General features: G+C 37.9%; 2 protein-coding genes across 3 annotated transcripts in view; one reads left to right on the top strand and one right to left on the bottom strand.

Moving 5' to 3' along the window:
• LOC140146448 (uncharacterized) overlaps window positions 1-27837 on the bottom strand; it is a 102392-nt gene that overhangs the window by 21211 nt on the left and 53344 nt on the right. The window lies entirely within an intron of this gene.
• Window positions 1686-16746, top strand: LOC140141670 (putative nuclease HARBI1). The gene is given in 4 exon segments (XM_072163585.1): window positions 1686-2418; window positions 2689-2719; window positions 2721-2785; window positions 16572-16746. Coding segments are annotated over 4 exon segments (957 nt in total). The 5' UTR covers window positions 1686-1732.

Below are 27837 nucleotides of genomic sequence, written 5' to 3'. Positions count from 1 at the left end.
TCTAGTTGTTATTTGTGACGCAGTATAACTTTGATGTCAATTCCCACGGTTTTCAAGCTTCCCTGTACTTTATCTGTCATCCTACACACTTCTTGTTTGTGGCAACTTTTCTTCCAGATCCAGGGTTTAAGCTCCTGAAACTCCTGAATTGTTCCGCAACCAGGAAACAATTGACACCAAGGCTTTCCACCCTCTGGTATTCTCTATTCAAAACTTGACAAACATGGTAAAACAATTATGTATCAATGTCTGTACTTTCTATCTTACACACTTCTTGTTTGTGGCAACTTTACTTCCAGATCCAGAGTTCAAGTTCGAAACGCCTGAATTGTTCCGCAACCAGGAAACAAATGACACCAACGCTTTCCTCCCTCTAGTATTCTCTATTCAAAACTTGACAAACATGCTGGGAATAGTTTGTGTTTACTCAGCAAACACAAAATTGTTTTTTAAAACGTTTTAAACATGTTATACTTCGGGTTAGTTTGGTTTAGATAAAAACATTATAATAACATAAAATGTCGGGTTATATTAATGTAATGGAAACGCTTTAAAAAACGTTTCGTTTGAAAACACACTGCAACAATATTTTGAAAATGTTTTCAAATTGTTATTGTCAAATATTTTTGCAAACATTTTTACCAAATATTTTGCCAACACTTAAAGAATATTTGCAGTAGGTTATCAACAAATGTTTTTGAATGTTATGAAAACGTTTCATACCCTCTATACATCCTTTATATAACCCGACATTTAAATGTTTTCTGGTAACCTTTTCTAACCTTTTGCGAATGATGTCGAAAATGTTTTGTGTACCAGAGAAGATGAGAAAAGTGTCTCATCATGATCTTCTTTGCTCATGCATATATACATTTATTACAACCCGCTCCCGTCCCGCTGCATCTACGCAATCATTCAATGTACATCTTTGCAAGACCACAACTACGGTATATACTATAGGATGCTATATACTTAATCATGATAATTAGGTGCTTAGGGGGCCTGATGCAAAAACAAATTGACTGTGGACAAGTACCATTGCCCTCCCCAATAACTTGGTGCCACCTACGCCCCCCATGCACCAATATCTAAAATTCTACAATCTTCCGGAGACTCTGAAAGCCATAATGTACGATTTCCGTCCAATTTTAGATTTGTTAATCTATACTCAAAATGCTGAAATAATACTATACAAGTAATAACTGTCGAGAAGGGTTTCTGTCCATCGCAAGGTAGGGCCTAAAGTGAAAGAAACCCTTCTTTATTTTGGCCGTTTAACAAAATGCAGTTCTATGGGATGGAGGACATAAAGTCATAATATGACTTTATGGCGTACTTTGCTTTGTTGATTTACCCAGCAAACACAAAAACGCTTTAAATAAGTTATATTTTGGCTTTTTGTTTAGGTAAAAACGTTTTAATAACATTAACATGTCCATTTCACTAAACTCCTAACCCTTCGTAACTCACTTCGTAAGTCCCGAAATCGTTCGTAACTTGCAAAATCCGACGTAAAGTTACGACGCTTCGTAATTTCCATTTCACTAAACTTTTACGAAGGGTGACTCTTTCTTAAATACCCTTCGTAAGTTAAGAAAAGTTACGAAGACATTATACTAGACGTAAGTCCAACGAAGCTTCGTAAACTCTGTATGGTAAGTATGATAAGTATAATTTCGCGCCAAATAGGCATATAAAACATATTTCGGCCCCAAATTAAACGTACATCAAAATGGCTGCCCATTTGATGTACATCATCAACGCGAGAGCATTAAAGAGAGAAAGAGTGTTCCGTGATCGTACCAATCCATTTGATTTATACGATGACAACAAGATGTATAAACGTTACCGATTCACACGGGCCGGTATGATGTACGTGCTAAACATACTAGTGCCAGAACTAGACCAAAGGAGACAAACTTTGAGAAGTCATGCAGTAAATTCACGGCTTCAAGTCTTCATTGCCCTGAGATTCTATGGTTCGGGGTCGGTATACACAAGTGGATCAGACCATCACGGTGTCTCGGAATCAACCGTTTGTAGAGTGATCAAGGTAGTGACCTTAGTGGAATTGAGAGACGACCACATTGTATGGCCTACTACAGATGAAGAGATTGCAGCCAAGCAAGCAGAGTTTTACGCCCTATGTAGCTTTCCACGAGTGATAGGAGCAGTAGACTGTACTCATGTCAGACTGGACTCATGCCCCTATGGGGAGAATGAACATGTATATGTAAATAGGAAAGGATTTCATAGCATCAATATTCAACTCATCTCAGACGCCAAATACCACATCATTAATGTGGTAGCACGTTGGCCAGGGAGCACACATGACTCTAGAATCATTCAGAACAGTGATATAGGTCAGGCGTATCAGAGAGGGGAGCTGGATGGAAGAGGACTACACTGCAAAAACAAGTGTTTATATTTAAACACCATATTGTGTTTATTAGAGCAACACTTAATAAACACATAATTCATGTTAATGGTCTAACACTAATGTTAATGGTTCTAACACTAATGTTCATAAATTAACACTTGGTGTTATATTACAAACACTAATGTTTGTTATATAACAAGTGTTAATTTATGAACATTAGTGTTAGACCATTAACATGAATTATGTTTATTAAGTGTTGCTCTAATAAACACAATATGGTGTTTAAATATAAACACTTGTTTTTGCAGTGTGCTCTTGGGGGACTCCGGCTATGCACATGCAGAGTCACTGGCTAATGACTCCATTTGCGGATCCCGCTACAGCTGTGAAGAAAGGATACAACAGGTAAAAGATCGTTTATTCTTTAAAATAATAACTGTTGGGGAAGATGTACATTGTAGCTTTGTATAAAATAATGACCCTAGAAATCAAATATTCCAATTTAATAGTCATAATAGACGCACTATGGTCACTTTATTTCGACCGGGTACAATGCATGATGGCAAAATTTACTTGCCACACTCGGTTTAATCTTAAATAGACTAGCGTTGTCAAAGTTTAATTAAAGCAAGGCATGATTTTGATATAGATAGATACCCCCTCCGCATCAATAAACAGCAATGAGACAAATCTTTTGCCCGAAAGTAGGCCTCTATTAAAGGTTTTTTTTCATGTTTGTTGCTTCACACACGCAATGAAGCCTGAATTGTACCAAGATACGTGAAAAGGCAGGAAGGTCTCGGATGCGATGTCGCCATTTTTGACATCGCCATTGAATTAACACGTATAGGCCTAATTATGAAATATTCACAAACAAAATATGGTTTGTGGTGTCAAAGCAAATAATTTATTTATTCTAAAACCTTTTGGGTATGTTAAAGTGTTCCACTGTATGTATACATTGTTTTTCAATTTGTAATTATGATCGTGTATTTTGAACGGGCTGTCAGCCTTGTAGTTTCATCAGCCTAGTATGTCACATGTCGCGTGTCCAATACCGCCTGAGAAAAGGAAGACATTCAAAGCACCCTCTCTTGACTATTCACGGACATCTAAACTTTTCTTCTCTCAATTCCAACGTATGATGGCTCACTACAGTCTCCCCATTAACTAGTAACAAACGCAGGGCGCATGCGCGAGCCGGGAAGTTCAAGCTTGCTGTAGAATCGGTCCCTACACATGTACGACACGTTTGCAACGCCCCGACTCAGGTGTCAATTTGTGGATTAAATAAAATAAAATTAAATATCTTTTTTTCTATATGTCCGTTTCTCCGTCTCCCGGGGAATTGACTTGAAAACACTATGAGGATTACTCAGTTAATTTTTGAGGACAAAAATCATGAAATTGGTGGTGTACGGGAATTTTTTATGGCCAAGTTTTAAGGCCAAAAAAATATGATTTTTTTCGAAATTTTTTTGACCAAAAATTCGACCCTAAAGTTTCGTTCGTAATTTTCTGATGAGTGATTTTACTCGCGCATGCTCATTGCGTTTGTTACTAGTTAATCTCCCCAACGTAATAATCTTGAGAAACGAAACATTCAAGCGGTGTATGTCATGAAAAAGATTTCATGTTGTTACAACTGCGTCGGCGGTCTCATATCTTCATAATTATTATTCCCTAAACGTGAAAAAGAAGGTCATGGAGTTGTTTTGATATTCAGCTTTCAGTTGTTTACGTTTCAAAACCAAAACTGAATTTCCCGGCTCGCGCATGCGCCGTGCGTTTGTTACTAGTTAATCTCCCCAACGTAATAATCTTGAGAAACGAAACATTCAAGCGGTGTATGTCATGAAAAGATTTCATGTTGTTACAACTGCGTCGGCGGTCTCATATCATAATTATTATAACGGATAGGTCTAAAAGAATAAAACACCAGTGGCTCCGGAGGGCGGGGGCTCAAAATTTTGGTGGCCACCCCCCCAATAACTTAGGCCATGCAGGCGCCATTGCCCCCCACACACCGTCATCGTCCCTATATCGCCGTCATAGGGCCAGCACTTTGTCTCGTTTTTGGCAGGTTTACATGGTCCAATAATCACAAGATGACTGACATGTGGTAACAAAGGAAGCAGTCACTGCAATTTGATTATGTCCCATATGATTGGCCATTCAAGACACCCCTGTGAATATACTATAGCGGCCTTTTCAAAATATAATACCTGTTTGCTTGACTGCATTGACAATTCCCGGGAACAATACACACAGTATATGCATTGGACAACAATAAGCATGATAAGTGATGATGTGCATACATCGTTCGTCTCGCACACTGCCAACATTTGATTGAATGGACTGTTGGCTACTGCGCCGTGATTACGGTGAAGGACACCGGTTCAAATCCTTTGTTTGGAGCCAATCGATAAAAGCATGCAGGGCCTCTATACCCATGTACAGTTTATCCCTTACATAACCTATGAGCGTGTTTATAGTGAGACAATCTTTCCGTTATTTGGCTAAACTACCGCGTAGTCTAGATTTGCAATGGTTAGTAAAACATAAACAAAATATAGACTGCGTGGCAGTCCAGCTAAATACCGCATAATCTGGCTCACTATAAACACGCTCTATGTCTTGAATAAGCTGGCAAAGTTATGTAATAATCGGATTAATACTATAATTATAGCAGTAGGTAAAAACAAGTTTTGAATAATCCGCGCTACAAAGTCCCATGCAGTGATCCCAGCGAAAGTGAAAAAAAAAATCAAATTGTTACGTTTATAAATTTTTTGAATGAAAAACAAATGGCAAAAAAAACAACAACAGGAAAACGACAGTATTGACGAAGTTGAAGCCACATTCAAATACATGTAGCTAATTTATATACTGTCAGTACCGTACCGGTATATAAATTACAGACTCACGTAAATGCATTATTTTTTTGTCTTAGACACACGGCTTTCGGCTGAACCACTGCACTGGCAAGCTATGTTAGCACATCTATGACAATGACGAAAGGTACAAAATCAGCCATACGCCTTTAGATAGCAGAAGACACCAAATTGGTGTTTTATGACCTTTGACATTCTTTTGTGGCGAGTGACATGGTCTTTCAATTCACGCCGAGTGTCCTTGACAGGTTTGACTATGCTTGTGTGGTCATGAACGAATTCAAAAGATAACCTCTGTCCCAATAATCCCAAGCAATTGTCTGAAACTGCTCCTCGGATCATAAGAACTCAGTCCTCAAATGATAGTCATAATAATGTCCAAAATATAAAATTACTGACTATCATTGAAGACTGAGTTCCGCAGTCTAATATCCAAAATCTGAATTTTGATGATTTTTACGATCGTCGGGATGAAAACAAAAATCAAAAAATCACTGAACGGGCCTTTAGTACAATACTAACCTTACCCTGGCAAAAAAAATCAAAGAAAAATAAAGAAAAAAATAAATAAAACAAGAAAAGAAAAAAAAAAAAGAAAAGAAAATTTACCAAATTAAGGGATCTGGAATGAGCGTTTTGAGCGTTTCGATAGTATTTTTTGTGGGACACGAGAGCACATCAGACATATCGAATTGCATTATGAATACGAAGAATGTCTTTCTGATATCAAATAATTTCATTGTTTGAAATTCACGATATAATACAAATTTTATGACAAATAATTAAAATTTGATATTTTTCACATTTTTGATATATAACAGTCCTCGAAGTAAATGATATATTCTTAAACAGTCCCTGGCATACCATACATGTATAGGCTTATATGTATAGTAAATTTGTCTGTTTTATCTGTTTTGTGCTGTTTAAGCAAATAGTTAAACATAATTTCCATAAAAATGCTTTTAATGTCAGATATGTCCCCTTTTAATTTTGAGCAGAACAAGTGAGGTAAAGCAAAGAAAATTGGAATTTGCTACTACTAGCGCCAATGAATGTTATATGATTGTAAAACGGTACGATCCTCTGTGTGTGGGGGTGTGTGCGTATGTGTGTCCTGCACGCGTATTTTTTTCTGCAACTATAACTGGGGACGCAATACGATACCGGTATGTTATAATAATCAAACTTACAAGAAAGATGGCTCTTGTCAAATCCTATAATTCTGTCAGAGAAAATATGCATATTTGCATTAAATTTTTAATTAATTGACCTAATTGATTAATTAATAAATATTTTATTTAATGATTTACCATAATTCCAAACATGTCAAACAATATGTCAAATTAAAGCTAATGAAATGCTTTATATATTGGTCAGAGCACATTTTGCAGAATGCATTTAGTATTTTAGTTACATGATTCCAAACATTCTATTCCAATTTTTGCTATACACGCATAGGAGCTGTACTTTTAATCAATAATTTCACTCCATTGTGTCAAAGTACTGTGCTCTCTGTTGGATCATGGAGTGACCAGGTCCTAGAGTGTGATGGTTTTGTAGCAGATGACAGTGCTCATTCAAGCCTGTCAAGGTCAGTTAGTAGCCACTTGCTGAATGGATGGCCATTATCAGCTATCAGTTTTGTACAAACAGGTGATGGACCAACTGAAGAGTTTCTCTCTACTGCTGGAATCCTGCAGGGCGACACATTGGCCGCTTACCTTTTTGTGATAGTGGTAGACTATCTCCTCAGACAGTCGATAGACACTGACAAGTCCAAAGGATTGACATCATGCCCAATAAGACGAGCAGAGAGAAGAACAAGTATCTAACCGATCTTGACTACGCAGATGACATAGCTTCAACAGCTACATTATCACAAGATGCCCAAGATCTTCTGTCATCTTTAGAAGATGCTTCCGCCAAAGTTGGCCTCTTTCTCAATTCCAAGAAGACAGAATATATGTGTATTAATGGAGATAAGAACCCAACTCCAATCCTTTCTCGGGATGGCACACAACTCAAGGAGGTGTCGGACTTTAAATATCTTGGTTCATTTGTTGCCGACAGCAAGAAAGACCTCCCAAATCTGATGGCTGATAGAGATTCCTGGAAAAGAATTGTAAACTCTTTCTCGGATGCGTCCGCAAGATAGATAGATAGATCAGCTATCAAAGAGATGCTTTGTGCAGCTGCCAATCACAGTAGAGGTTTGATAACATTTTGTTAAAACCCAAATGTGATATAAGGACAAAGCTGTGCATGTTGGTACTTAATTGTTTGGATTCTTATGTTGAAATTCCCTTGTATTAGTATTTTTTATGTGTAGTGTATATTGTTCATAAATTATATAGCTTTTTAAATTTTGGGCATTTTGCTCTGTTGCACTGTACCATTATGGAATTAGAGCAAATCAATTACCGACACAAGCAGGTATACAGTGTATTATTTTATTTTTATTTCGTATCTCAGGAGCACAGCTCACTTGGTAAGGCATCAGAATTTGGTACACGAGCGCTTCAAACTTTAAATTGGAAGGTGGTGAGTTCGAGCCTCATCACGGTCACATTAATTTTATAAACCAAATATTGTTCGAACATTTCATATTTGTTTTTCTTTTATTGTTTCTTTTCTTTGACTTTTTTTTTTTTCTTGTTTTATTTAATTTTGTCTTTATTTTTCTTTGATTCATATTGCCAGGGTAAGGAGAGGAGGGTACTAACGGCCCATTCAGTGATTTTTTCATCCGGACGATCGTAAAAATCATCAAAATTCAGATTTTGTACTAGACTGCGGAACTCAGTCTTCAATGATATAGTCAGTAATAATCTTTTGGTCATTATATGACTATCATCATTTGACGACTGAGTTCTTATGATACATCATCCGAAGAGCAGTTTCAGACAATTGCTTGGGATTGGTGGGGCAGAGGTTATCTTTTGAATTCTTTCATTACCACTGAAGCAGAGTCAAACCTGTCAAGGACACTCGGCGTGAATTGAACTGACCATGTCACTCGCAACAAAAGAATTTCAAAGGTCATAAAACATCAATTTAGTATCTTCTGCTAGTGGTTCAGCCAAAAGCCGAGTAGGCCTATTTAAGACAAAATAATGCATTTACGTGAATCTGTAATTTATATACTGACATAGGCCTATATATAAATTAGCTACATGTATTTCAATGGGGCTTCAACTTCGTCGATACTGCCGTTTTCTTGGGTTTTTTGCCCATTTTTTTCATTAAAAAAATTTATAAAAGTAACAATTTGATTTTTTTTTCACTTTCGCTGGGATCACTGAATGGGGCTTTTGCAACACGATATATTCAAACCTTGTATTCATCTACTGTTATAGCATTAATCCGATTATTACACAACTTCGCCAGCGTATTCAAGACATCAAATGCAAATAATCACCTAGATTATGACGTATCATACTGTAAATATGGCGGAGTACTCAAATTCATTCAACAAAACCATGATTACAAGCTATTGCAATCTACCGCGACAGCTCGTCACACACACATAACAAATGCACTATTCAGCATCGAAGTGGTTACGTAATCCTCTTGGTTACCGGATCACGCTATGTTGGTATGCCTTCGAGTGCCATATACTTTGTGTGGCGATTGTTTTGATCGTGGTTCATTACTCAAGAGCGTGATCCCGTTGACATAGTAACATTACGTAACTTTGATACTGAATACGATCAAATAGGTTGACGACAACGTTTGATTGAATGCACTGCATTGTGCCATGATTACGGTGAAGGACACCGGTTCAAATCCTTTGTATGGAGCCAATCAATAATTTCACGCACATCCTCTATTATTGCCCAATTATTGCCCGGGATGATTGCACGCTGTAAAAGAGCTATTGTTATAATGTTTGATGAAATCGTGTTTAACTATTTGCTTAAGAACGTCACAATACAGATAAAGCAGACAGATTTACTACATGTGGTACATGTATATACATATAGGGAATGTGTGTGAGTATTACCTAATTATAATAGGGGCGTATCCAAAAATGAATTCACGCCCCTTTCAAATGTGGAGCCAAAGTGCAGGCCCTATGGTTAAAAATTGCCGTGATAGTAGGATGAATCCTCACGTTTTTCAACAGCTACGCATGGTGATTTTGTTCGAGATAGGCCGAGCGAGTCAGGCTAAGCATACAATTTGAGATTTTGAGAGCCTGTCACACTGTTTTTACGATTTTCGCATGATCAGTATATGGCTTGCCGTAACCGCCACAACGTGGAGCTGCTACGCGTAGCTTACTTTTCGCTTCGCGGAGCTAAATTGACCAATCATGTTAGATCTTTTCATTACGCGGAGCCAGTGGATGCATCCTCGTTCCAGAGAGAAAACTCTTCCCAAAATTAATGTTTACTATGGGGATTTTAAATGAATCGAATGTAAATAAACCACGACCATTTGTACAGGATCAATACCATTGTTTGATTAGTGTATAGTCAATGTTACCTTGCAGATTTCACACCACCAAATAGAATTATATGGTTGTGCGCCCTTAATTTCACTTCTTAGAAAAACCCATGGATTCTCAATTTAAGCATTAAAATGAGCAGAAATTTGCATAATTTTAGCCAAATTTGGATTGGTCATGATTAGTAATACTATTTCCTGCAAGTGTACCACAGATGGGCGAGATCAAATAACTTTTAATGATTTTAAGCAGCCTTTTCTTTACAGAAACACTGGCATGGTTTTGCCTGTAAAATAGGCAATTCCCAGACATCGTAGAATTCGAGGGCCAGTCGTAAAAAATAATGACGGTCAACCTATATTTTTTCCCAGCCAGTGCAGAGGATCAGGCAAGGGCTGATTTCAACCATCATAGCTGTCGTTTAAAACTGAGTCGCTCCTGTGAAGAAAAAATGACGTTTTCTTAAGGCAAATTTAGCACATATCTCTATGGGACTCTGATTTGGTGGTGTGAGATCTGCATGCATGTGTCATGTGTGTGGCGTGTTTGTTTGTTTGTTTGTTTGTCTACTGTGTCAGGCCAGGATCACTGACACCCACGGTACTGATATTGTCATACTATCACGGTGATCATATTGTTGAATGTTGTTGACTTTAAAATAATGCAGTCATGTCTACAGTAGAATTCACCACGACCTTTGAAGGACTTAAAACCCATTAAAAGCTATTAAACCAAGATAACACTCAATGAAAACAGCTCAACTATGTTACATCAGATCTTCTCTGGTTAAATACACACTGCACTTCTTGTGTCTGTTTTACCTGTGCAATGAGCAATGAGCTGGTATTATAGTTTCAGTTGGGTGAACGATTATACAGCGAACGCAAGGTAACAATACTGTGTGGGCTTTTGTTTACGAAATGAGACAATAGTCTGCTTATTGTTAACCAGCGTTCTTGAAAATGAGAAGCATAATGGTTTGCAGACTTAACACGGTTTAGAAATAATATTTTTTGGTGTTATCTGTCGTTTACATATCCTTCCTAAAACACAAAAGTACCAATATTTCCAAACACCTAAATTAGCTAAAAATTAGGACATGTTACAAAACTATATTTTCTAGAATTTCAGAGAATACTTTAAATATTGGCCGGTTATTTTTACACAGTGACGTCAACTAGGCAATGGCCTATACTTCTAACATACACTATTTGTAGAGGTCACGCGTCAATGGTGAGCGCACTGAGTATTGTGTATAGGAAAACGGACAGTAAACTACAGTATGTATGGCCTACTACTAGTATATAAAGTAAATCCGAACTGGTTTGCTGAAGGTCGAATTCCGCAGGCCACACCGCGCAAGTTATACAAATTAGCTCCCGGCGATACACTGCAGATCGCAGAACTGTGTGCATGGTTTACCACCACTCTGCCTAGCTATATAGTTATGTACAATACTGTATGAGTTTCTTATGAGTGCATGTCCATCTTAAGTCGGTTCGTACTTTTCATAAACTACTTTTTGAATCACAACTTTCGTGACCGAGGATATCTTGCAACTACGTGACGCTCGTCTGGCAAATTCTTAATGAATAAATTCGCTTCACGTAATGAGTAAGTCGTACTTGATTGGTCAGTTTTACCTCCGAGTAATGAAAAACTCTAACATGATCATGATTGGTCAATTTGGCTCCACGGAGCAAAAAGTCAGCTACGCGTAGCAGCTCCACGTTGTGGCGGTTGCGGCCTACCATATCAGAATCCCATATGATATTTCTATTGCAAGAAAATTTTATCATAAATCACATGTTTTATCTTAAATACACTAACTGGAAATTAAATACACTAATTCAGGGCTGTCAACTCTCACGCATTGGCCGTGAGTCTCACGCATTGGGTCACTTTCTCACGGTCTCACGCCAAGGTAGTATAATCTCACGCCAAGGTAGTAAAGCTCACGCAAAAAGCTGGAAAATGAGTAAAATCTCACGCATCGTCATGAATAATTTGTTGCTCCTAGACCCCCCCCCCCGCTTTTCACATTCTCGAGCGCCGTGGCTCAAATAATCATGGTACAAAATGAACATTGAGTCGGCAAATCCGGTACATCTCTGTCTCACGCCAAGCAATTCCAAAAAGTTGACAGCCCTGCACTAATTAGTGAGGACCGGTATTTTGCTGTGGATATGTTTAACTGCAATTTCGCGGTAAAAAATTTGAAATCCTGGGTAAAAATTGTAATCATATTCAACTCTTTGAGAAAATATTTATATAAAGGAATGCATGTAAAATCCAGCTGCAATACAATGTACATTATTGACACACTATCACTCTCTTTATCTACGTCAATAATAGAATATCGATTTCAATCGAATTGAATACATTGCTCAGTTTTGAGTTTGTAGTTGACTACTAAGCGACCTAAGCGATCGATTGCTAGCCAATCGGATAGAACTCCTTTTCTTGCGTTCGGTGAAATACCAATCGCCCGTCGCTCACCAACGGAGTATTAAATTTATATTTATCGTAGCACGTCGACACTGTGCCCCAATAATTTATGCGCCTGTCACACTACACCGAATAGGTCTTCCGTACAAGAAACGGATGGTATTTTAGTGAATCCGTTGTTGTTCGTCAATGATCGTTTTATGTTCTTTTTATGTCCTGCTATCCGCCAAATGCGTTTCGTGTTAGGTGATGTTCGTTAAGTCCGTCGGCAAGTTTTGTGCATGCACAAAACTTGAAACGGAGTGTACCGAATACACATGTTCGGTATTTATCCGATGTGTGTTCGTATGGTGCTGCATATTGCCGGAGTTTGTTCGCTCTCCTTTCGTTCATGTTCGTTCTTTGTTCGTTGCACTCGGCCCGTGTTCGTTGCAAATACGTTCCTGTGAGGCCTTCACCACCGGATAGCATATTTTTGCATTCGGTGATGTACGTTGACCAAGACCGTGTTAGTGTCACACTACACCGGATCGGTCTTCCGTATAAGAAACGGATGGTATTTTAGCAAATCCGTTAGTGTTCGTCAATGTTCGTTTTATGTTCTTCATATGTCCTGCTATTATCCGCCAAATGCGTTTCGTGTTAGGTGATGTTTGTTTAGTCCGTCGATAATACGTTTCAAGTTTTGTGCATGCACAAAACTTGAACGGAGTGTGCCGAATACACATGTTCGGAAGTTGTCCGATGTGTGTTCGTACTGTTCTGTATATATACCCTGGGTTTGTTCGTTATTCTTTCGTTTATATACCGCAGGTGTTTGCAAGGTTTCGCAGGCGCTTGTGCCGGATGTAGGCCTATGGCGAACATGTGCCTCGATCATGGGGGGGGTGGGGAAGGGGGTGTGACGCAATATCATATTTCCCCAGTACTTTAGTGACTGACAAGTAGAACAAAGGGGAAAGGAGAGAAAAAGAAAAGAAAGTGAGAAAAATTGAAGAGAGAAGAGAAAAGTTCAATTGCACGTAATTTAGTAGGCCTATGCATGTAAGTAGTATTGAGGGAGGGGCACTTTCTGAAGGGTAGAGGACGCAATATCAAATTCCAAATATTCCAATATCAAATATCAAAGTTTTAGTGAAAACATGGAAAAGGTTAAATTGTACGTTATTGAGTAGGCCCAGGATAGTATATAGTAAGCCTAAGTATAGGCCTGTGATTATTATAGGCAGTGCTTAAATGTGGTTCCTTGGCCCAAAAGCCTGTGAAAATTACTGCCGGCCCGTCGATATGTAGGGCCCGTGACATTTTGTCACCAAAGTCAGTATTTAAGACGGACTTAGGTCTATTACTGACTTTAACATATTAATCCATGCATGCTTTACCTGAAATTACGAGTCTGAAGTCTTATATCTAAGTGTCAGTGGATCAGTGTAACATTTTAAAATTTGCAAATTCAGTTCGGGCCTTCTTTATTTTTTGTTTAAGGCAATAATAGTGTAAAAATGATGCACCAAAAACAATTTTCCATTTTTAAAACTAAATTTTTACACAATAGGCCTAGGCCTAATAATGTAAATAGGCCCTACAGTCCCCATGCAAATGGCTTCAATGACCTTCATTTTGAAAAATGGACAAGTCGTCCTTTTGCTTCTGCTATGGACATCCACGTGTTATTTTTAAAACAATTGTTTATATTATACAATAATGGTGAAAACTTTTCAATGGCTTCAATTAGGCTTTCGTTTCACCAATTTGCGGCTGTTTCAAACTAAAATAGTACCCAATAATAGTGCTAAAATTGATCCAAAAAATGACAAATGGCTTCAATTGGGCCTTCATTGTCCAAAGGTTTCTCACCTCTATTGCCCCCGGACGCTGGTTGCCCTGATTATATCAGATTTGTAGCCCTTTTGTACTTATTAGCCAATATTTGACCATTTTCGTCAAAGTTTTCCCCTTAAAAGTTGTCTTTCCCCACTTTGTTCACCCTCTGAAAAAGTGCTTGCTACGCCACTGCCTCTAAGTGGTCAAAAACCCTCTCAAACACCCTCTCCTCCCCCACTTTTCTGATAGGGTGGACGTTCCTGTTGGCCACGGATTCGCCGGTCATTTGTCGGACGTTGAACGATTGAATATAAAACGCCTGCAGGATTATTAGCGGCCACAACGCATAGAGAGACGAACGGGAATCGGACCCCCAAATCCGGACATTTTTCGGACGTTGACCCCAAATCCGGTCATTTGTCGGACGTTGAACGATCGAATATAAGACGCCTGCAGGATTATCAGCGGCCACAACGCACAGAGAAACGAACGGGAATCGGACCCCCAAATCCGGTCATTTGTCGGACGTTGAACGATCGGATATAAGACGCCTGCAGGATTATTAGCGGCCACAACGCATAGAGAGACGAACGGGAATCGGACCCAAAATCCCACCGAATCTTCTGCCGGACTGGTGATTTTTCCACCGAATAAAATATTTTTGTATTCGGTGATGTACGTTGATCCAGTCCGTCGTAGTGTGACAGACCTATTAGCATCTGCACACGGACACAAACTGCTATGCAATGTTGACAGAGATTTTTCCCAGGGGGGGGCATATTCGTTTATATGACTTCCTAGTAGGAATAGGCCTACTGGGCCCTTTTCAACTAAATATATTCATTTCATCTATAAAATAAACCTTTTATCTAAAAAGCCACTCTCACGTCAGTGGTGTTTATGTCTATAATTATTTTTCAAATACTGTAAGCGTAATAAATGTTATGCACAATCATCAGTGGCGTAGAGTTATAGGGACAGCATAAGCCCCCCTTCCCAATCGATCTGAAATTTTTAAAAATACCACAGGAAAATTGCCGAAAAAAGGCTTGTGTCCGCCCCCCTCATCCGCAGACCCGGAGGCCCTCCCATTCCCCCCTCCCCATCATGGTCGGTTCCCCCAGTGTGATGTCCCACACTAGTACGCCACTGACAATCATAGACGTAAATCCCAGGGGGTGTGGGGGAACTTCTGAATCACCCTCCCAAAATTTTGATAAGGGGTGGTGGGTCATACAATCATCCCCCATATTTGGACATTATTATGTTTTGATGAATCCAAGTTTGTGAAAATATTGGAGCCAACACATAATAATGATAAAATTGGATGCTTAAGCCCAATATTTATTGGTCTCGCTATGAGTTTTAAAATATTGGACTCGACTACATCTTGTCCAATATTTTAAAACTCATAGCGAGACCAATAAACATGGGCTCAATCGACCCAATTTTATATCATAGTCGGGCTGATTTTATATAGCACTAATCTAAAATACATGTCATATCATATGTCAATGGAAGAAATTCTCGTTCAGGGCACATGACATAGAAGAGGATGTGTGGTAAATCGAATAAGTGAATGATCAACTCGCGGCAAACAGAAACTCCCATTTTTTTTGCGGAGAGGAGAGATAGCCCCAAAAGTAACTTGAGCCCAAGATAATAACTTGCGAGTAACCATGGTAACTGAATGCCCTAGATATTAACTTGGGGCAGCCAGATAGTAAATCGGACCCCCGGATAGTAATATGGGGTCGGACATAGGGACTGTTCAGTGAACAGTGTTCACAAACACTTGTTGGGGGGGCTGATGCAAATAAAATTAATCGCGAAAATATTTCGCCCCCCCTCCACTTTTCAGACCTTTTTGACATGAAAATTATGGATCAACCCCATAAAAAAGCATATAAACTAAATTTTCCCATGAAAAATTGTGGTAATTTTTTTCAGGGCCCCTTTTTGCATCAGGCCCCTAACAAGTGTTTGTGAACGGTTCCTTAGTATCTTGGGGTCCAAGTTACTATCTCGGGTCTCAAGTTAATCGGGTCTCCAGACTCGGGGCCCTGTCCAACTATATCGGATCCGATCTTGGACTTCCAAGTTATTATCTCTGGGCCCAAGTTAATTACTATTAGGACTCCAAGTTAATATCTCGGACCAGCCTAACTTACTTCTCTGGGTCCTGAGATAGTAACTCAGAGCACTGAAATATCAACTTGGACCCCGAGATAGTAAGTCGGGGTCCCGAGAAAGTAAGTCCGGCCTAAGATACAGTGGCGGTGCTACAGGGGGGACAAGTTTTCTCCCCCCCCCCCAGTTTGCCATCCCCCCACTTTTGAGGAAAAAAACCCTAAATTACGTAAATTCCCACATTTTGCAGCAAATTTGCGCAAAATTTGTAGATTTTGCCCTCCCTGAAATTCACTTTGCCCGCCCCCCCCCCCGAAAAAAATTCCTGGTGCCGCCACTGCCAAGATACTTACTGGGGCATGAATTAACCTATCATACCCTGCACTTGTATTACATTAAATCAATGTCACTAATATAGACATGCCTTTTCATTATTCTCTTTCAGAGCACACAGGAAGGGACGTGTAGTTATTGAGCAAGTCAATGGGTAGATCAAGCAGAAGTTCCCGTGCATAAGGATGGCACCAGATCGCGCCTGCAGAGTGATAGTAGCTTGCTCCGTGCTATTCCAAATAGCCAAAGTTACGGTGTCTGATCTCCGCCAAACTCCCCTTTTATAATTCATCTCCCCAAATTTTCAGTTTTCCCCTTTTTCAAATATTTCCCCTTTTAACTTTCCCCTTTTCAAATAGTTCCCCCTTTTCGACTTTCCCCCTTTTCAAATAGTTCCCCCTTTTCGACTTTCCCCCTTTTCAAATAGTTCCCCCCTTTTCGACTTTCCCCCCTTTTCATATAGTTTCCCCATTTTCGAATTTCCCCCTTTTCATATAGTTTCCCCATTTTCGAATTTCCCCCTTTTCATATAGTTCCCCCTTTTCATATAGTTTCCCCCTTTTCGAATTTCCCCTTTTCATATAGTTTCCCCCTTTTCGAATTTCCCCCTTTTCATATAGTTTCCCCCTTTTCATATAGTTTCCCCCTTTTCGAATTTTCTTTTCACCTTTTACATAATACCATTTTACAGATTTTTACCCCATTAAAATAGTTTATCCCTTACTTTTTATTCCTTTTTTACACCCTTTTTTTATTCCCCTTTTCACGATGCGTAGGCTTTACCAGTAGGCACGGACCATCTATAGTACCGTGCATTCACGTCCCATGTACTTCGATATTGAAATAGGTCCGGCCTACACGTTGAAAGCACGTGATTGGCATTTAAATGGCATTTAAATATCAGCTCAATTGGAGCATTTTTGACAACTTGACCTTTGACCCCTTTATGACCCCTTAATGACCTTAAGTGAATATTAAAATATTCTAAACATGTTTAGAATGTCATAAGCATCATTGCATATAAATTTCAGCTCGATTGGAGCATTTTTGGTTAAAATGACCTTTTTGACCCCTGTGACCCCTTGGATGACCTCTGATTTTAGGAAATATTTTTATTATATTCTTTACTTCTTTCTCTTTTATTTTACACCACTTGTGGGTTCATACCTTCGTGGCATTTAAAGATATGTCCATTTTAGACCAAATGGTTGGTAAGTAAGTAAGTAAGTAAGTAAGTAAGTAAGTAAGTAAGTAAGTAAGTAAGTAAGTAAGTAAGTAGGTAGGTAAGTAAGCAAGTAAGTAAGCAAGTAAGTAACATACACTCATATAGGCTGATACCATTTCATGGTTCAGCAAAATGACTAGGCTTAAGGGGGTACTACACCCCTGTCCAATTTTGCGCCTATTTTTGCAATTTTCTCAAAAATTATAGCACATTGGTGACAAGTAAGATATGTATATTATAGGGGCAAGGACTACAACTACTGTACTGAAAATACAGCAACACAAAGCAAGTAGTTATTGATTTATTGATCAAATATTGGTTTTCCTCATTTTGACTGTAACTCCACAACTGTTGGCTGTGCTGAAATAAAATTTCCAGTGCAGTAGTTGTAGTCCTTGCCCCTATAATATACATATCTTACTTGTCCCCAATGCGCCATAATGTTTGAGAAAAATGCAAAAATAGGCACAAAATTGGGCAGAGGTGTAGTACCCCCTTAATTGCTACTTAATTCTTCATCTAACATATAGGGCCTACTAATTCTTTTGGGATTTTTGAGGCGTGCACCACTGACCGAAGTCCCTGGTTCATTTGTCTGGTCAATTGAATATACGCCATAGAGCCTTTGATTAGAAAGCACATTTTTATTGTTAACGGGATTGTTGACAAACAAAGAATAGCGAAAATTACTCGGAACTGGCTTAAAAATAAAGTTGCATAAAATCACACAGCCACACTTGTCATAAATATGCAATGCCCATTTTGTCCAGGCCCGTTTTATAAATGTATGCTTTTATTGTCATTTCACTGTTAAGACCGCTTGTTTTAAACTTTGGTGCTAACTTTAAAAAAAACCTTTTGAATAATTATATAGCACAAACAATTCTTATTATCTAGGCTTCTGTAACAATGGCAGCCAGTTGTTTGTTGTCTCTGACATATGCCTGTTTATAGACAAGTTCTTCACAGACTTTCAAACATCATTGCTATGAATTTGACCAGCATAAATATTTATGAATGCCATTTCACCCGTTTAACATTCTGAAGACCATTTGGTTTATCAATCATATCGGATTTGCTCTTTGTACAGCCCCTCTATAAACGTGCATAAAAGTTGACGGATCCCTAACCCATTGAATTTAGCGGCGCTTGCACAACAGGCTATAAATCTACCTACGTTGGTATCCAAATTCATGTAGAACGCCTTTCCAATAATGGATGTAGCGAAATGAGCTCTAGTGAGTGCACGGTACTCTCCAGGGTCCAGGCTTACTGGTAAAGCCTACGCACGGAAAAACGGGGAGTACCCAAACAAAAAGGAGTATTAAAAACAAAAAGGAGTATTATTTAAAAGGGAGAAACTATTTAAAATGGGAACCTATTTGTGAAAAGCGGGAGGAAAGTTAAAAGGGGATTATTTGTAAAAAGGGGGAACTATTAATTTTACAAAATGGGTGAAAATAAAAAGGGTATTATTTGTAAAGGGGGTAATTTGAAAACGGGGAAACTATTTGAAAAGGGAAATTAAAAAAGGGGAAACTATTTGAAAAGGGGGAGTCGAAAAGGGGGAAACTACATGAAAAGGGGGAAAGTCGAAAAGGGGGAAACTATTTGAAAAGGGGGAAAGTAGAAAAGGGAGAAACTACAAAGTTTGAAAAGGGGGCAAGTCGAAAAGGGGGAAACTATTTGAAAAGGGGGAAAGTCGAAAAGGGAGAAACTATTTGAAAAGGGGGCAAGTCGAAAAGGAGGAAACTATTTGAAAAAGGGGAAAGTCGAAAAGGGGAAACTATTTGAAAAGGGGGGTAAGTCGAAAAGGGGGGAAAGTCGAAAAGGGGGAAATTATTTGAAAACGGGGAAAGTTAAAAAGGGGGAAATATTTGAAAAAGGGGGAAAGCATTTCGCAAAAAGGGGGAAAACTAAAAATTTGGGGATATGAATTATAAAAGGGGGAGTTTGGCGGAGATCAGACACCGTACAAAGTCATCAAGGAGCCTCATCTCAGGCCTGAGCGTCCATTAGTTGATGTGGAAGTACCAGACTATAATGGTCCAGGAAATGAACGGGGGAATGCTGCTAGGGCACGTATGGCTGTAATCATATCCAACAACAGGAGAGCTTAATTATTTTTTCTTATTTCATTCTTCATACTGCAATGAGAATCTTATATAATAACACTAAAAGGACAAAGCTCATGAAATGGTCCACTAACCTTTAACTGTCTTTCATAGCTAACATCCCCACCAAACATGTGTAATTTCCATTGTTACCAAAGTAGCAGAATGTCGTCTCAGGACAAAATTCAGGCAAAACTCTGATGATTTCACACCACCAAATAGAATTATATCGTTGTGCGCCCTAATTCACTCAATTTAAGCATTAAAATGAGCAGAAATTTGCATAATTTTAGCCAAATTTGGATTGGTCATGATTAGTAATATTATTTCCTGCAAGTGTACCACAGATGGGCGAGATCAAATAACTTTTAATAATTTTAAGCAGCCTTTTCTTTACAGAAACACTGGCATGGTTTTGCCTGTAAAATAGGCAATTCCCAGATATCGTAGACTTCGAGGGTAAAAAATAATGACGGTCAACCTATATTTTTTCCCAGCCAGAGGGATCAGTCAACGGCTGATTTCAACCATCATAGCTGTCCCTTAAAACTAAGTCGCTCCTGAAAAAAAAAAATGACGTTTTCTTAAGGCAAATTTAGCGCATATCTCTATGGGACTCTGATTTGGTGGTGTGAGATCTGATTATGTAGGGGTACACGTGTGTTTGTGTCATATTTGTTTATGTTGTGTCATATGTCTGTATATTTCAAAGAAGCAAAGACAACAATTTGACACCATACACATCTATTTGTGTTTTGTACGTTATTAAAGAAATATATTTATTAAGCAATGAAACAATATTACCACATTCAGCTTACTGTCTTGCCAGTCTTTAATAAGTCTTCTACAGTCGTGTCCACACGTTCGGACACAAGTCACTTATTTCCGGACCTTACATCGGCAATAGCGCTGTCTGACGTAAGGTCTGGTAATAAGTGACTTATGTCCGACCGGTTGGTCACGACTTTTGAGATACAAGATTCACATACAATATGTAATGTGACCTGATCTAACCAGGCCAAAGAAAGCAATCTTGAATATTGAGTTATTATCAGCATCAATTGCACAAGTGCATCCTTATCATATTGGTAGTATTGGTTTAACAACCTATTTAACACATGTATCTAAATATCACTATTGCCATCTTTGGTCTGATTAGATCAGATATAGTCACACAATAAACCTGTGATATTTACACCTCCACCAGGAATGAAACAAACTCATTGCAAATAATATAAATTGCTTTCTGCAGATTTATATATTTTTATGTTGCACACAATACCGGTTTATACCCTGGAAAACAGTCATCCACATAAGACCACACCCCACATAAAAACACCACTTTAATATCCAATATCGCACACTCATTACATTTATAACCACAACCCAATCCCCACACACTCACAGCATATAACCACAATCTCCCCACATTTATAACCACATAAAAAACACTAACATACATGTAATCACTTTTCAAATGTGTCCAATATGTCATACACTCATCACATCTATAACGCCATAAGCCCATAACATACACCCTCTCACACACCCCAACATTCCACACATCCACCCCTTGACACACACCTGCACTCCCACAATCACCCACCACAAATCCTCCTTCCTTCCCTCACACCCATCCAGCAGTATACCAATGTGCAACAACGACAGCTCACAAAGCATACTGTTTGGTACTATAAAGAGAGAATATGGGCTGCCACTCGGAAACAATAGAATTATAAAGAGGGTTTAGTTTAGGTTGCAGGGTTAGGGTATTAGTTAGGGCATGTCATATGGATGGAATTGGGTTAGGCTATAGAGTTGGGAATATGGTTAGTTAGACAGCAGGTGAACAAAGATACACAGAATGGCAGCCAAAGGCTAGAAACAGGAGGAGAGGAAGAAAACAATAAGACTTTTGGAGAGATGACATCACCAGCTTCATGAGTACAACTGCTGAGGCAGCAGTGGCAAGGAATAGAAAATGCTGGAGGGCTTCATGGGAGTGGTGAAACAGATTCTGATGATGAGTGAGTGTGTGAGCGGGGGAGTGAGTGAGTTAGTGAGTGACTTAGTGAGTGAGAGGTTGGGAATTGTGTTAGGTTATATGGTTGGGATTAGGATAAAAATGTTGCACTGAGAAAATAAAGGGAGAGTTAAGGCAGTAGAAAAGAAAATGTGGCATCACAAAACATGCTTCCTTATCTAGTACAGTACACCCATGTGCTCCCATTGTTCGGAAAAGGATTGAGGAGAAGAAAGATGATGAGAGAAGATAAAATAGTAGAATAATAGTAGTAGAAAATGAAATGGAGGAAGAATTTGAAGTAGAAGATGAAGTAAACGAGAAAGCTTTAGAAAAAAGAACAAGAATAAGAAGTGTAGTATATATAGAATTCATGGACATAGAAAGAGAAGGAGATGATGAAGAAAAGGTAGAAGAGAAAACAAGTACAGAGAAAAAGGGAAAGAACAATGAAGGGGTGAAGTAAACAGAAGACAGTAGAAGAAAAAAGATGAGTGAAAAGGAGGAGACACAAGTGTACAAAGATAAACAGGAGGACAAATCATACAAGAGCTCATTCAGTATGCTTTGTGAGCTAAAATGCTTGTGCCTAAACACAACAATTCATAGTATTTTGCAATAAGTTTGTATATCTAATACTAGTACATCTAATATTTTTTTGCACATTTAGAACACATACTAAGTAATGTAGTAACTAACCCCTACAATGAATAAGCAAGACACTGCATTTTGTAGAATTTTATAAGCTTCATGTCTAGAGAGATAAGGAATTCCAATGCAAATTTTGTCCAATTTATCAATCATAGTAAGGTACTTCAGAAAATGTTACAAATTTTTTTGGTCCTCGACGTATCTTTAAAAGTCCCTTTAATATTTACTTGTGAGCTGCTTCAACAAGGCAAGAAACAACTCGTATTTTTCGACATTTGCATTTTTTTGATATAAAACACCAATAAAATAACACCAAAATTATATTTATAGCATATATACTGTGACCAATTGCATCAAAAGGATGGACTGTGCAAGAAAATGACTTGACAGATACGTTAAGAAGAAATTTATAAGCTTTAGTTTGGAACACATCACTTTTCAAAATTGATCAAAGCATTTATTTTTATAACTGAACATATGTCGCAATTTCTTTTGAAGTTCTTTACTTTTTCATACATTAAGATCTATATATCTTGAAAAGTAGTCCACCTTTTTCATGTAACTGGTCACATAATTTTCAATAAAAACAAATTAAGTCAGATTCATAAAATCTAGTGCTGCAAACACTAAAAACAAACCAAAACCAAAAAAACCACATCACAGCTCGTTAATTGAGCAAGATCCATCATAATTACATACAATTTGTTGACATCATAGGTATGATTATTAACATATCGCCCATGAATATCTATCTAATTTAGTGTCTTAATTAACCTTTTCGGTAAATCCCATACAAGCCTTTGCGAGTAGACCTGAGATGTCGTCATTTGACATCACGCCGATGTGCACATTTGTTTAGTGAACATCGCTACTGCGCATTTCAAAGCCGTGAAGTGCGCAGTAACAATGTACGCATCGGCGTTGCGTCAAATGACGACATCTCAGGTCTACTTTAGTCTGTATACCTTTCTCAAATCAGTAATTTAGATATTGTTTTTATAAATGTAATAAAGTATACATTTTAAGAAAGGAAATGATGAAAGGAATCCAACTAGCATAATAGATTCCTGCAAAAATTAAACAGTTTTTGAGAATATCTCAAAATCTGATTTCACTTTACTGACTCGAGGAATGTATACAGACTATCGCAAAGGCTGATGGGATTTACCGAAAAGGTAAATGGAACAATTATATGTAATTATTAACATATCACTCATGAATATTCATCATTATTATAATAATACTACAATGAATAAACCATAGTGATATCCATTTGGGATTCAATCATGTTTCATTGTTGTTCATCATCGTTTGACACCGATGTGTTCGTGTGTGTGTGTATGGGGGAAGGGGTCATAAGTGTTCAGCCCAAGATAGAGGGTCACTAAATTTGTCATATTTGGGACTGCCTTCCTAAGAAAATTACAGCTCAGCATCTTTTTTTGTCATGTCATCATAATTGACATGAATTACATCTGTAATTACATACTCATCATGATGTTTAATTTATAAGTACTGAGCTCTTTTCTGATTTACATTATCATTGGTCACATACATTTACACTTGAATCACTCATGATTATTTACACATTAGGCATATCAATAAGACATAGCATATACATATCACCAGACCAAAGCCTATCTTTTTATCAACATAATACATTAATAGGTGACTCAAAAAAATGCAATGTACATGTATATAATTATGCGTGATCAAGATTATGATTTAAAAGTGGTGGTTTTGTAAGTAGGCGAGTAACTTTGTTATACATTCAAGGGTTAAAAGCCACTCATTAATTAAAAAGAAAGTTTAACATGCTTTGCTTGTTTGAGGCACAGTAGTTCAAGCAACAAGTTCAAAAATGTTAACATAATCAAAAGCTTGTTTTGTATCATTACTTGTTAGGACCGATTATGGTGGCCTGGTGAAATTAATCTCATTTAAGGGGTGTATAGTGAACATCTTGGGTCACGCATATCATGTACATGTACACAGAAGTAGAATATGCAAATAAACACGTTAATCAGGATTCTTTTTAAGTACATACAAAAAGATATTTATAAACAAAATTCGTTATTGCCTCATTAAAATCTGGCATGGCCCTGCATACATCATGCATGTTTATAAACTATTATTTACACTATCATGACTATAATTTTCAGCATGGTTTTTCAGTGGTCTGCCGATTTGACGCTGTTTATGGCATAAACACTGGAGTGGGGTTCTGATTGGCTAATTGAATCACGTCATCATCACATCGGCACCTCATTCGCTGGTCAAGTAGTCCATACAGGACCAACGCAATATTTAGCACTAATAATCAACGCCGTCAGGCGTTGGTCCTTATAGATTGGTGCGCTACCCCCAGCAGCGCAATCGAATTACCATAAGCAGTGACCTGAACCAACCCAGTTAATGACAACGTAATAACTCCAAATATGGTTGGTAACCCCGCCCATCATTTAACCGCATCTGTTATGTAACTGGGACGAGTACGCTAGTCATCTCAATCGATTGATTTTGAGATTGCATGGATCAAAACACTTCACACTTTAAAGTACCTTGGCCTAAATCGTGATATCATATTGATTTATTTTGTAAAACCAGTGTCATTATATTAGTCTGGTTCTATTTTGGAAATGTGCTTATATAAGCATCAAGCGGCAAGTTGGAACTCCGTGACCCTCAAAAAAGACCCAAAAGACCCTCAAACACCCTACATACTCATAGTCATATAGGAGGCAAAAAATTAAACATGCTCCAAATTCACTAAAAACATGTCAAATTATTTGTCTGGGTCTAAGGATCACAGTGTAACATATTTGCACGTAGGACACATTTGTTACCAAGTTTTGAGGCTCGACAGGTCCAAGGTCAATTTGCATGCTAGGGGTGAAAAATTAAAAGTTACTCCGATTTTCGAAAAATGGTTGCAAACTGACATTCTTCAAGTTCAAGGGATTCTTAGATTAATCACTCAATCGTTGGTTCATTCAACCAACCAATAAAGTATTCAACAAACAATCAAGAAAACAATCAGAATTATTTAATGAATTGATTGATTAATCATTTAATTGATATGGTCATCCTATCAATCAATATAATATAATAATATAAATAGAATCACAATAACTTATTAGATTGATATGAATTAATAGTCAGTCAAGCATTAAACTACTCAACAAGCATCAATTGATAATCATTCGTTTGATCAATCGATCAATTATGATTATTAACAAATTACATTGTAGTCTCGTAATTAATGTACCGTATCTTGGTGTTAAAATATCAATCAATTAAGTAATCGAGTCAAGCAACCACTCAATTTATAATCAGTCTCTCAATTGGTAGGTCTTCATGTCTTACACTAGGATCCACAACATGCTCATCTAATGAGGGCACAATTCTTTAACCCCAATACATTTGTATATTCATTGAATGACCTTTGAAAATTTGGGTACAAAAACTCATACTCTGCAACTTGAGGTCAAATTTGCACTATTGAGTATTTAATTGAGGTTATTGAACTTTGTCATTGGGATGAAAATCATGGTATTATACCCCTTAAAGTAAATAAATGAGTGAAACCCAAAGTTTTTATGAAGCGTGTGTCCTCCAATTCTATATTTTTCTTAAACATGTTAAACGAATAGGCCAACTTTCACAATTAATAGAGGTTGTGCATATGACGTAAATCATACCGTAAATATGGTGGACTCCTCAAATCCATTCAACAAAAGCATGATTGCAATCTACCGAGACAGTTCGTCTCACACACATAACAAATGCACTACATGTACGATCAAATAGGTTGATGACAACATTTGATTGAATGGACTACACTGCCCAATGATTACGGTGAAGAACATCGGTTCAAATCATTTGTTTGTAGCCAATCAATAATTTCAAGCACAACCTCTACAAAAATAGTAACGAATCGTGGTTAACCAGGACAATATTAAATGTAGTGATGACAAAAGGAACTGATTGTGTGCTACCTACAGGTCAGTGAACTGAGGGTAAAACCGAGTATATTATAATAGCATTAACACATATGCAACTGAAGAGGATTAATAATCAATTTTGTTACGCAATACTGGTGTCAATCCCAAGCTAGAAGCTAGTGTTCTGGTACCAGGTAGGCAAGCCACACCTACTGACAGCTATTGATGATATTCAGTCGATCGGATTGGCTGAATATCATTAGTAGCTGTCAGTAGGCGTGGTTAATCAGTTTGACATTTCCCCCGACTTTCCGGGAAGGATTTGTCGAATGTAGAAGGACCCACGCCTGACATGAGAAATACATCAATATGATGTACATACAACACTCATGTATTTGATACCACAACAAATCTCTCTATAGTGCTGCCTGAAATAACACATCATCAAAAGTTTAAGGTTCATTCTCAGGTCCCTGGTTCATATCCTAGAGAATGACACTTCTTCCAGTGTATATGGCGATACATAACTATAGCACTATTATAATAGTAATGTCAATCTTCACAGGCAAATATTCATGGGAATTTCTTCCAGTGTATAATATGGCGATACACAGTCAATCTTCACATGCAAATATTCATGTGAATTTTACAGCATCCTATAAAAGTCATGCGAAATTATCTTCTCATATTCTTTATGGAATACATTTTATTTTGGGTTTGATTCTCCTGGAAGTAAGGCTTGTACAGATCTCCCTATTACTGCATCCCATAATCATAGTATTTTTACTTGTATGCAGTCAGTGACAAACATTTAGCTTGGCGTGTTTTCCAGTGTTTGCAGTAATAACATATCACTTATGTTGATTCTTATACACACAAGAACCACATACGGCAAATTTTAGCGTGTGCATCACTTGCGTATCAAAACATGGATGTCACTGACTGCAAAGCTGAAAACACTACACTCATCTTTCATAATTTGCTATGGGATATCAATGGACCTTCACTCGATGGGCTCATTTCCTTGCAGTCTCCTTGCAATATTTAAAAGTCCGAGTCTCTCCGCGCTCTGTTTAATTTTCAGAAAACTCTTGATGCCAGCCTACGGATGTGTATGGCAACCACAGAATTAAAATCAGAGAACCTGTACTCGATCAATCGCTATATTTATCGATACACACATGCGGCAAAAATTAGGGGTATTCATGTTTTGCTCGAAATGCACCCAAACTAATCCGTGCTTGTGTGCGATACTAGACACGCTTCATGGCGTGCAAACTGGCTGCATTTAAGGAGTGATGCAATGCATTTTAGTGTGGTTATCACGCAAAATTGTTTCCGTGTACCATCTGCAAGCACCCGAATACCCCCAATTTTCCCCATAACTATGATGGCAACAAAGAGTTAGTGTTGCTTTATTG

The sequence above is a fragment of the Amphiura filiformis genome, chromosome 2, assembly GCF_039555335.1.
Source record: "Amphiura filiformis chromosome 2, Afil_fr2py, whole genome shotgun sequence".
Taxonomy (NCBI): Eukaryota; Metazoa; Echinodermata; class Ophiuroidea; order Amphilepidida; family Amphiuridae; genus Amphiura; species Amphiura filiformis.
Note: the sequence above shows the minus strand (reverse complement) of the source record. Positions and strands in the feature narration are given on the sequence as shown.